We start from the raw sequence: 11945 nt of genomic DNA on the forward strand, positions 1-11945 counted from the left end.
TACAAATACGGTAGCACAATATGTAAGTATACCACAGATTTTATTTACATAATGGGAGATTTTGTTGGTATCTGTCCTAAAACGCAAAATAGAGTTTAATATTCTCAGATCAATTGATGTAAAGGTTAAGGCGGTCATTAAACACTGAGAGACGTCTACCGACACCTGTGGGAACTTGTCGCAACATGTCGGTAATGCGCATAATTTGAAGATTTTTTCTTAAAAGCTGTGATTAAATCCAAGGACGTAGTAACGGGGGTGGGGTACGTGCTGACCCCCCTTTCTTTTTTAAACAAAATGTTTCACAACCCCTTCCTCATTTTTGTAGTATAGTCAAATATATTAAAAGTTTTTTGCCCCCCTATTTAACTTATCGAAATTTTGTTTTTTTGGGGTGTCAATTTTTTCCCTGCACTTTGTAATATCGATACTTTGTGCCTAAATTCATGTATTAATCTGAAGGAAGTCTGAAAAGCCTAAACTTGTCCTAGTTCTTTTTTCCAATTGTTAATTACTAGCATCCTTTGCTCCTGCTTGAAATATGTATGGAAGCACCATCCAAGTACTGTTAGGACTTGAATTCAGATCTCGCGCCAACCAGAACTTGAATTACAGAAATTCATTAAATCATTCAAGATTAATTTGGAACCCTATATGTAAAATTGCTTTTAACAAACAAAAAGTCCAGAATCTGTTTACTATCTTGTACTTTTTTTCTTTGTCCGCCAGTGCGTGTATACTTTTATTTGACGAGAATGAACCAGTTCCATGCACTGAAAGACAAATGACTAAATTAGTAACGAGACCAATGAATAGGATCGATTACTTTCTTCTCATATTGAAACAACGCCCAGCAATTACCCAGAAGCAATGCCTCTAAAATGGCATGCTATGTATTGGATTATTATAATCCTGATTCATGCGGTTGATTTGCTGCTACTTCAGCCAAGTGATTTGACTTTTAGATATAAGAATTGAAAAATCCAATCTACCATTTATAATATGCTTATGCTATTAATTAAAAGCAGTGACAACTCCCAGAAAATTTAATCAAATCAGTAGAAAACACTGTATACGGAGGCATTTTATCATTGCAGATTCCCTGTTCTTCATTTTTTGCAGAATAATTCTATCGACCTTTATTTTTGCTGTTTATTGTTCCTTAATCCCCCCCCCCCCAAGTTTTGGTCTTTAGAGAATGACATGTTTATTCATTACTCAAATATCCCAGATTGAACAAGTTTACTCCGGAGAGGAATGCTTGAATTAAAGGCCTTTCACTTCTAAAGATCTAAAAATTAATCGATACCAGAGAGCACTAACCCGTAACCATTGCAGATAGAGTATCCGGCCATCTTGTTTACATTGGTGACAGCGCTGTAAGGTTTTGTGCTTGCGTGCAGTTTCGCTTATTGAGCATTTAAAGATAATAACTAGTGCAGTGCAGTTACGTTTATCGTATTACATTATAGGTAATTTGTGTGGCTTTTTGCCCTCTTTGAGATTAGTATTAGTATAGGAGGTTTATCGGTGTGAAGCATCATTCTGTGTGACAGTTTTGTTTTTTGTTTTTCCAGCCCTACCTCTAAAATCAAGCCATGGCTTCTGCAGGAGATGATTATGATATTGATGAACTGACGAAGAAACTGAAAAGTTTCGCCTTGACGCAGACCAAAAAGGATGATAAAATGGACAGCAAAACTTGTGGTAAAATGGCAAAGGAATGCTGGCCTAAGGCGTTACAGACTAGAATAGATTCCAGCGTCTTCCCCAAAGTCATGAACAAAACGACCAAGTAAGTATCCAATTTTCAGCTTACTCTGTGATTAAACATTATCCTTCACAGTAAAACTTTGATGATAAATGTCAATATATAGTGTTTGCTTTATAGAAGGAACAGTATATTGCCGTTAGGTTATCAAAGCTTTGCTGAATTTAACAATTCACTACACAAGTTTGTATCTTCCACTTCTGTTCAGTGATTCATCATTGTATATTATAAATATTATATATGCAATGTATATTTAGGTCTAACGATGACTTTATGTTCCATGTCTAGTTGACTAATAATTTATCTCTCATGTCTATCAATGACTATTTCATGACCATGTCTATGCCATTTGAAGATTACTACAGAAAATGTCTTCCACATCGAACATGCAGGTCTATTTATCATTATTTATACGTCTTCCATATCTATTGTTACACTAATGTTGATATTTATTCATTTATTTTACAGATCTATTGACCTTAACAATAAGGACCAGATCAAACAGTTCATTTCAGAGGCTGCTATCCAGTATGATGACGTCACCAAGAAAACTAAAGAATTCAAAAAACACGAGAAATTCTTGGCAGAAAAAATCATCAAAGGAGACACAGGAATCAAGAAAGCGGTATTTAAACATGAAAAATCAACCAATTTATTGCCACGACATGATTTATACTATAGTTACCTTAACCGGATCATATACGATTTGTAAATCGTGTTGCACTTTAAAAGATAGTTGAATCAAGTTGATCTATTTTTGTTTTTTAGGCGACCTCGTCTACTGGAGGCGTAGACAGAATGACGGACACTTCTAAGTACACAGGGGCACACAAGGAAAGGTTTGACGAGTCGGGGAAGGGCAAGGGGGCGTCCGGACGGGTAGACAAGGCGGATAACTCTGGATACGTGGGTAACTACAAAGGGGAGGGAAGTTACGGCAAGAAGTGAGTTGTCAGCGGAGGTTCACCTTCAACGCTGGAAGACCTTAATTTATTTTACATAAAAATATACATATATGGATATTATTCTTAGTGTAACTTTGTGTGTTTGTTGGTAGTTTTTCACAGGCCTCCACAACCCTGTTGTGAGTTTTATACATTAAGCTATACTGTTGTTATATTTTCGTATAATGCAGCATTGATTTCATTGTCTCCTTTATAAAGCAATGTCAAAAATACATAGTTATACACATGTAATTAAAACCAGAAATATATAATTTTCTGTGCAATATAAAAGTTTGTGTGTAAACGTGAAGATCGTTATTTTATTTTGTGATTTATTAAACAAACCAATGCGTTTTCCGTCCAAATAAGTTTTATTCACCGCATCGTCCAGAATATTTTGTTTACGTTTAATAGTTATATATACTTTCTGTTATTTAAATATCTGCAATATATAAATGTCATTGTTCTGTGTTTGTCAAGTGCGTCTTTAAACTGCTGTATTATATGAGAGCCTTGTTCATGTTTACATTTTATGCACTTGAGTAAATCGATAATGCAAATCAAGATGGAGTGTGTGTTCTTGTTGTCTATAGCAACTTCAACAATAAAAATAAGTTAAGTGCGAATAGCCGTCAACTCCTATTTGAATTTGTTTTAATTAGCAAAATAGATATTAAATGTTATGGCTGGTGACTAAAAGGTAAATTAAGGTTCATATAATCCCTCTTTTCACTCATATTAAATATTTCTGTAACTCAGAAAGAAACGTATTTGTTAAATAAAATACAAACAATTATATCATAGCTTGCGGGGCAAAATTAGACAAAAAAGACACTTCAACTTAAAAGTTGATAAAGGAATAATAAACCTTTATGTCATTAAGAATTATCTCTCTTATCAGAGTATCGATGAACCATAAATATTACAAATACAATTCGCTCCATCCCCGATGTACATGACGTACTTGTATGTTACAACGCTGAGAAATTCCCAATATTGACAATTATTTGTTCCCTTTGATAACAAAATACATATAAAAAGTTATCTTAGTGCACCTTATTATCCCCCCACCTCCCCAAAAATATGTGCACTTGTAGAACCATTCAAAGATTTTTCATATTCGCCATTTTGACATCGGCTGCATTTCATTTATACGGTGGATGCAAATACTGCAAATTTTGACCTATACTCCGCAATCAGGGCCATTAAGCAGTGAGTGATCTTTTTCTTGCTAGCATGTACAGCAACACGGGACCCCAGGTTTTACGATCTCATCCGAAGCACCGGTCCTCACGTCGCACAGTGGGATTCGAACCCGCGATGCAAGGATTATATTAACTTCCAGTTACTCAGACGCTCTTACCACTGCGCCACCGGTCAATATCACGACATTTTATAGGTCAGTTTCACGCCTTAGTTATTATCTCATTTGCAAGATTTAATTTCATGTATTGGTATTTCATTCTCACGAGATATAATGTCGTTTGCTTTGCTGACTCATTATCTCATTCGCAAAACTTACATTATCTATGTATCTCGTTTGCAACAGATATTTTGTCATATTTATTATTTCGTTTGCATGACATATTATCTCATTCGCAACCATTAAATTACTTTTATCTCATTCTCACGAGATATTATGTCGTTTGCACGACCTATTTTCTCGTTTGCACGTGATATTATTGACATATTATATCTTTTTCAAAGACATAGCTTTAATTCTATGCATATGTTTTTTTCTGTTAAACAGTCAGCTCTGTATAGGAAAACCATTTTAAAAAATCTGTTAAACCGTCCTATAAATTCAGGTACGTAGCTATGTATACATTTAACAAGAGGTCCAGGGGCACCACGCTCACCTGAGCACATCGGCTAGGAAAAAGCACATATCAGATCAGAATTGAAAGTTTACTGAGGTGGGGGGGGGGGCTTGAATTTTAATACTTTTTGAGAATGCATTCATATCAATATAGCATATGACTTTGCTGTTCTTGATAAAAAGATTTCTGTTTAAACATTTTGTTCCTATATATTGCTTCGTAATAATTTGAAATTGATTCCCCATTGTTTCCCTCCCTAACCCAAAGGGCCATAATTTGAACAAATTTAAATCTTCAACGCAAACATAGCTTTTCTGTTCTTGGAATTTTTCTCTATATTTTTCTATGTAAAACTTTAACCAATTTTGCGCCACACTAACACAAAACATTTAAACAATTTAGAGTCTACACTACCTGAGGATGACAATTTAAATACATTAATCATGGCTTTGAAGTATTTTAAAGAAGATTTTTTTTAACCTATATATTCCTATGTAAAAGAAGGCCATTTTAATCCCTGGGGGTCATGATAAACAAACTTGAATTTACACTAGACAGGATAATTTCACATGAGATTAGACCTTCCTAAGGTATTCAATGGCATAATGAAGAAGATTTTTAACAATTTTGAATATATTTTTATATGTAAAAATGCCATTTTGCTAGATAATGATAAAAGTGAAATATACTACCAAATTCACAAAATTCCTAACAGTGTGAGAAGAAGATTTTTAAAGATTTTTCCTATATACTCCTATGTAAAAGGTTTTTGAATGTTATCATACCCCCGGGGGTTGATGATTTGAACAAAATTGAAAATTTTTAATGATTCCACATAATTTCATCTTTCCTGGCCTAGTTTTAGAATATATTTTAAAAAATGACATTAAATTTTCTTATGCATATTTTCACCAAGGGATTTGAACAAACTTGAATCCCCTTTCAAATTACTTTGTAGCAAGTTTGGTTGAAATTGCTGCCCAGTGGTTCTTGAGAAGAAGATGAAAATGTAAAAAGTTTACGACAACGCCAACGGTGCAATACAACAACAACGACAATAAACAATTTTTTTTTTAATTCCTTTGGTGGAGCTAATAAATGTATACATTACTTTGCACCTGCATTAATGGGGCGGTTTAGTAGATTATTCAAGAAAAGGTAGACATTTACGGTGCCTATACATGTATTTGTTGTTTTTGGCGAGGCTGGCCATTTGGATTGGCTGGACGTCAGAGAGGCATACTTTTGGAATTTCAGTTTTATCTCAATATTAAGGGTACTAAGAGACTTAAAATCATTAAACTTTATTATTTGAAAAAAGGCCTATTGGTCACAATGCTCACCTGAGTTAATACGGCCCTGTTCTTCAGCAGCAGAATTCAGTTCTTCCAATAGATTCCTACCTGGTATGTAAAAATTTGATTGATTGCCCATAGTGGCCACACCCTAACCCCAGGATCATGCTTTGAATCTGTACTACCTGAGGATTCTTTCTATAAAATAATACTAATCAAGGCTTTGTTGTTCTTGAAACGAAGATTTAACAAGCCAAGAATGTTTCCTTTTTATTCCTTTGTAAAACTTTGATCACCCATCGTGGTGCCATTCTACCCACCAGCCGGGGAGGGGGTCATAAGAAGGCTTCCATATAAATATGATTAATCATGGCTTTGCTGTTTTCAGAAGATTTTTCTAACATAATCCTCAGTAAAACATTGATCCTTCATTGCAGCCCAAATTTACACCTGGGTCATGTTTTGAACAAACTTGTATTTACATAAACCCATATGAGAGTCAGCTCTTTTGACAAAGGACATTTTGTAAAGATCCAATTATCTCCCCTTGGAGGAGGATGTGATCCTTATCTGAACAAATTTAATTTGGCTTTACCAAAGGATACTTATTGACTTGTCTGGTTTAAATTGGCCAACTGGTTCTGGAGAAGAGGTTAAAAATATGAAAAGTTTACAGACTGACAGATAGATGGACAAAATGTGATCAGGAAAGCTCACTTCAGCTTTCATCTCAGGTGAGCTATATGTTTACACACAAAACAAAAGGTAATAGCACTAGCTCTTAGACTCTTAGACTCAGAAGAGACAAAATGTAACAACAAATAGAAGTTCCTTAATGACAGACTCTTGTTAACAGTACAACCTACATAGATGTTGAACACCATACGATGATGCATACTATGGAAATAGGAAGGCTCAATCATATATATGAAGGAAAGTTAGGGATTAACATGCATCTTTTTCCCAAGAATTTGTTAGTATCAGTATGTAGTGAGGCCAGTATGGGGGGTAGCTCATTTTGTCAGAAATCTCTCTGGATCTTACAGGACCCTGGACCAAAATCCTTGATTAGTTCACCTCACCCCATTCTGTTTATCATCATACACTGTACAAACATTTTGTACAGGAAAAGCTGACAATTCTATTCCATTTATTTTCACTGTGTCCTCATCTGAGAGAACATTCATTGTTAAGTAGGAAGGGAGAAAACTCTTGATTCTGGCTAATTCATCCTCTGATCCTTGCCTATTAATGATATTGTAACACATCCCTTTCACAGAGTAGATCACTTCTTTCACAGTCTTGAAAAAATTAATCAGATCACTTTTAACATTTTTTATATACAAATAAACAGAGAATCAAAATCAAACAGTCAAAAAACCCACTGATCTCAAATACACTGCTTGGTCTTGCCTATAAAAATCCAATCATACAGTTACATCTACACTGTTAGTACAAAACACACTGAGAAGTTCTAGCACACACACACAATCCGAGTAGTGCCTCTCTCGGGGCCTATGGTGGCTTTAGCTCTTCCTCTTAAGAACCAGTGGTCCTACATTGTCTCCGGTCTCTTCGTTGTGTTTGTTGTGGCTTCCATCACACAGGGGGAACTAGAGACAAAATTTGATAAAGTTACATATCACATATCATATACAAACAAAGAATATTCAAATGTACATCACTTTTGATTAACAAGAACTTTATTTTTGCGTAATTACGCGAGACAGTTTGCTCGCAAAAATTTCATTCTTGAGTATAATAGCATTCCATAAGATTATAAAGAGTAAAGACCACAATTTGTGAAAATTTTGTCTTAATAATAAAGAGTTGATGGCAATTTCCTGAAAATAAGGTGTCAGGAATATTTAGTGATCTACAGTACTAAAACAACCCATATACATGTATTTAAATGAATATGTCAGACATAATCAACAGTCAAGTATCTTTATTAATGTATTCAAGATTTGCAAAAAACTTATTCCTTGCAAGAAAAAAAATTAACACTCTTCTTTAAATGATGCAGGCATTTCACTTTAAATGGGGACATGAACTAGACACATATCTGACTGGTAGATTATCACAATCATATCTTCTATGAACACCACTAACTTAGGTGTCCTTCCTACCAAGGGGCCCGTTTTACAAAAGAACTTACGACTAAGACCAAAAATTTTAGTTGGTTATAAAGTTTTCAAAAATTAATGATTGAGTTTAAAATTGCTATCACAAAAATATCTTTTTACATCCCTTATAAAAAGTTTAAAACCATTTTCAATTGAATGCAAATAAGAAAGTTATATGCAGAATAAATTTTGGTTTTAGTCGTAAGTTCTTTTGTAAAATGGGTCCCTGACCCTTGAACACAATCTTACTGTCTTGACAGCAATTAAAGTACTGTAGAAGTACTTTTTTCCGCGTGGTATTAATTTACGCTATGTACACTGTCATAAATTTTCCGTGGAAATTTGTCCAAGTGTACTAAATATAAATATAAGACATATTATAGTTACAGTCTAAGAAATCCGCATAATTTTCTACCTGCGGATTAAACAGAAATTGAGATTCTGTGGAATTACGACCCTGTGGAAAAAAGTACCTCTACAAGAATCAGGTGACATTCTCATCTTGATCTTCAATCTCAATCTTACCTTCTTGAAATGCCAGCACCTGCAGTACTGAGAACTAACTGCTCAAATACTAAATCACTGTCCTACCTTCTTGGAACTCCAGCACCTGCAGTACTGAGAGAACTAACTGCTCAAATACTAAATCACTATCCTACCTTCTTGGAACGCCAGCACCTGCAGTACTGAGAAGAACTAACTGCTCAAATACTAAATCACTATCCTACCTTCTTGGAAGGCCAGCTACTGCAGTACTGAGATGAACTAACTGCTCAAATACTTAATCACTATCTTACCTTCTTGGAACGCCAGCACCTGCAGTATGTAACCTTCTCTCCCAGATCCTCTATGTCCACCATATTGACTACTTTGGCTGTTTCTTTCTGTATTTTCAGATTAACTGGAGTTTTCTGTGGTGGGGGTTTTGGTTTGAATGAGTGCACACTCATGTATACTATAATCGAGACTGCACCAACAAATGGCACCAAGGAAGCCCATTCTGTAACTGAAAAAATAAAACAAGAGGCCCATGGGCCACATCGCTCACCTGAGAAGCTTTGACCATTCTGTTCTTTACCAGATTTCCCCCTTGTAATACATAATGCATCCCCACCCTACCCCACTGATCATAATTTAGACATTTTGAAATCTACACTACCCCATGATCCTTCCATGTGCACATAAGTTTCAGCTTTTCTGGCCCAGTGGCTCTTGAGAAGAAGCTTTTCAAAGATTTTTCCTATATATTTCTATGTAAAACTTTGATTCCCCATTGTGGCCCCACCCTTCCCCAGGGGGTCATGATTTCAATAATTTAGAATCTACACTTTACCAGGATGCTTCCACATAAGTTTCAGCTTTACTGGCCCAGTGGTTCTTGAGAAGAAGATTTTCAAAGATTTTTCCTATATATTTCTATGTAAAACTTTGATTCCCCATTGTGGCCCCGCCCTTCCCCCGGGGGTCATGATTTGAACAATTTAGAATCTACACTACCCTAGGATGCTTCCACATCAGTTTCAGCTTTTCTGGCCCAGTGGTTCTTGAGAAGAAGATTTTCAAAGATTTTTCCTATATATTTCTATATAAAACTTTGATTCCCCATTGTGGCCCCGCCCGTCCCCCAGGGGTCATGATTTGAACAATTTAGAATCTACACTACCCCAGGATGCTTCCACATAAGTTACAGCTTTACTGGCCCAGTGGTTCTTGAGAAGAAGATTTTTTAATGACCCAACCCTATTTTTGTCTTTTCTTGATTATCTCCTCTTGCGAGAGGATATGTCCCTTCATTTTAACAATTTAAATTCCCCTTCACCCAAGGATGCTTTGTACCAAGTTTGGTCAAAATTGGCCCAGTGGTTCTTGAGAAGAAGATTTTCAAAGATTTTTCCTATATATTTCTATATAAAACTTTGATACCCCATTGTGGCCCCGCCCTTCCCCCGGGGGTCATGATTTGAAAAATTTAGAATCTACACTACCCTAGGATGCTTCCACATCAGTTTCAGCTTTTCTGGCCCAGTGGTTCTTGAGAAGAAGATTTTCAAAGATTTTTCCTATATATTTCTATGTAAAACTTTGATACCCCATTGTGGCCCCGCCCTTCCCCCCGGGGGTCAAAATGTGAACAATTTAGAATCTACACTATACCAGGATGCTTCCACATAAGTTTCAGCTTTTCTGGCCCAGTGGTTCTTGAGAAGAAGATTTTCAAAGATTTTTCCTATATATTTCTATATAAAACTTTGATTCCGCACTGTGGTCCCATCCTTCCCCCGGGGGTCATGATTTGAACAATTTAGAATCTACACTACCCCAGGATGCTTCCACATAAGTTTCAGCTTTACTGGCCCAGTGGTTCTTGAGAAGAAGATTTTTTAATGACCCAACCCTATTTTTGTCTTTTCTTGATTATCTCCCCTTACGAGGGGATATGTCCCTTCATTTTAACAATTTAAATTCCCCTTCACCCAAGGATGCTTTGTACCAAGTTTGGTCAAAATTGGCCCAGTGGTTCTTGAGAAGAAGTCGAAAATGTGAAAAGTTTACAGACGGACAGACAGACAGACGGACGGACGGACGACGGACGACGGACAAAATGTGATCAGAAAAGCTCACTTGAGCCTTCGGCTCAGGTGAGCTAAAAATAGAAAATTTAGATTGCTCTAACTTTCTTCACATAAAGAAGATCATGGTCCTATCCATGATTTTTTTTTAACTGGTGTAATAGTTTCTATTCAATAGTTGGCTGCAAATACCTAGAGAATCATGAATGTATTCATGTTTATTACACACTTAATAATAAATACGGGTTTTTTTCATATGAGATATGGCTGAAGTCACAATAGCCGTATCAGCCCTGCAGGGCTGATACGGCTATTGAGACGTCAATATCACATCCTTAGTAAATTAAACCACAAAAACAGTACTTGTGATCATACACAATTTTTTGGTGGGTTCATATTCTCTCAATTTTATTATTATATTTATCAAATTATGGACCTAGTGCATTGAAATAGAAGTAGAAACAAACCCAAATCGTATAAGACAATAGACCATGTACACGTATGTAAGAAGTCTATGCATGATTATTTAATTATTTTCTTCTCAACTTTATGCATGCTGTATTTTATTACTAAGTATGTAATAAACATATTAATACATACCCTTTTCCACATCACATCCTGTATCAGCCCTTGACCAATATCAGCCCTCAGGTCTTCGGCTCTCTGGCTGATATTGGTGTCTCGGGTTGATACAGGATGTGATATTGAAAAGGGTATATATTATTCTCTATGTACATTTAAAAACATTTGCCATGTGAAAAATGCAGTATTTTTGTATCTTTTTGTAAAAAATAATCTATGCAGCAAGCATCTCTACGAATAAACCTGTTGCGTTTTATATGTGTCCTTCATTACCTAACAAAGTGTGGCGTTCTAATTCTTGACTGTCACATCATAGCATCAATGATCAAACCCATTATGTTTAAGTACAAAGTCATGAAACATCAATGTAACTGATGTGAAGAACGCATTTATATACTCTACGAACATTTCATTTAAGAAAATGGACATAAGGGGTGGGCAAAAGAGCATGTGCACTGATGCAAAGTCGTATCGGGTGACATGGTTATGAAGATGCACCTCCATAAGAACTTCACATTATATACTAGCTGCTTTTATGCACTGGATAAATTAAACCATACCGGACAATCTTGCAAATCCAAACAATGATTTTGGAACAGGCAAGTTCTTTAAATAATCAGGTAGAGATTCCGTAACGAGTCTGTTTACCACCTCCATTGCATTTGGCAACACTAATTACGCGAAGTTCTAAATATCTGTCGATGATTTTTTAATTATTGTTTCATTTCAGATGAAACAATAAACTTCCAACAGCGATTTTTTTTCACAATCCTGGTCATATCTATTAAACCATTCTATTTTAAAAACTGTATTTAGAAGTGTTAGAAATTGGATGCA

The 11945-nt window shown here is 35.6% G+C and overlaps 2 protein-coding genes across 3 annotated transcripts; one reads left to right on the top strand and one right to left on the bottom strand.

The window, feature by feature from the left end:
* The first annotated feature begins 1211 nt into the window (after positions 1-1211).
* LOC134229726 (tubulin polymerization-promoting protein family member 2-like) lies at positions 1212-3279 on the top strand. 2 transcript variants are annotated; one of them, XM_062711505.1, is made up of 4 exons: positions 1212-1472; positions 1578-1795; positions 2240-2396; positions 2540-3279. In XM_062711505.1, the coding sequence occupies exons 2-4, from the start codon at positions 1599-1601 to the stop codon at positions 2717-2719; spliced, it is 534 nt and encodes a 177-aa protein (XP_062567489.1). In that variant the 5' UTR covers positions 1212-1472; positions 1578-1598; the 3' UTR covers positions 2720-3279. The 2 variants fall into 2 exon arrangements, with proteins under 2 accessions (XP_062567489.1, XP_062567490.1); XM_062711506.1 differs by lacking the exon at positions 1212-1472 and having other exon boundaries at positions 1512-1795.
* A 3871-nt stretch (positions 3280-7150) lies between these two features.
* Positions 7151-11803, bottom strand: LOC134229729 (CDGSH iron-sulfur domain-containing protein 2 homolog A-like). Its single transcript, XM_062711509.1, has 3 exons — positions 11669-11803; positions 8754-8962; positions 7151-7443 (listed from the first exon to the last, which is right to left on the bottom strand). Exons 1-3 carry the CDS (start codon positions 11763-11765, stop codon positions 7357-7359), a joined length of 393 nt encoding a protein of 130 aa, XP_062567493.1. The 5' UTR covers positions 11766-11803; the 3' UTR covers positions 7151-7356.
* Between the last annotated feature and the right edge of the window lie 142 nt (positions 11804-11945).

This window comes from Saccostrea cucullata, unplaced genomic scaffold (assembly GCF_032062105.1).
Source record: "Saccostrea cucullata isolate Sc308-1 unplaced genomic scaffold, CSIRO_AGI_Scuc_v1 ctg30, whole genome shotgun sequence".
In the NCBI taxonomy this organism is placed as follows: Eukaryota; Metazoa; Mollusca; class Bivalvia; order Ostreida; family Ostreidae; genus Saccostrea; species Saccostrea cuccullata.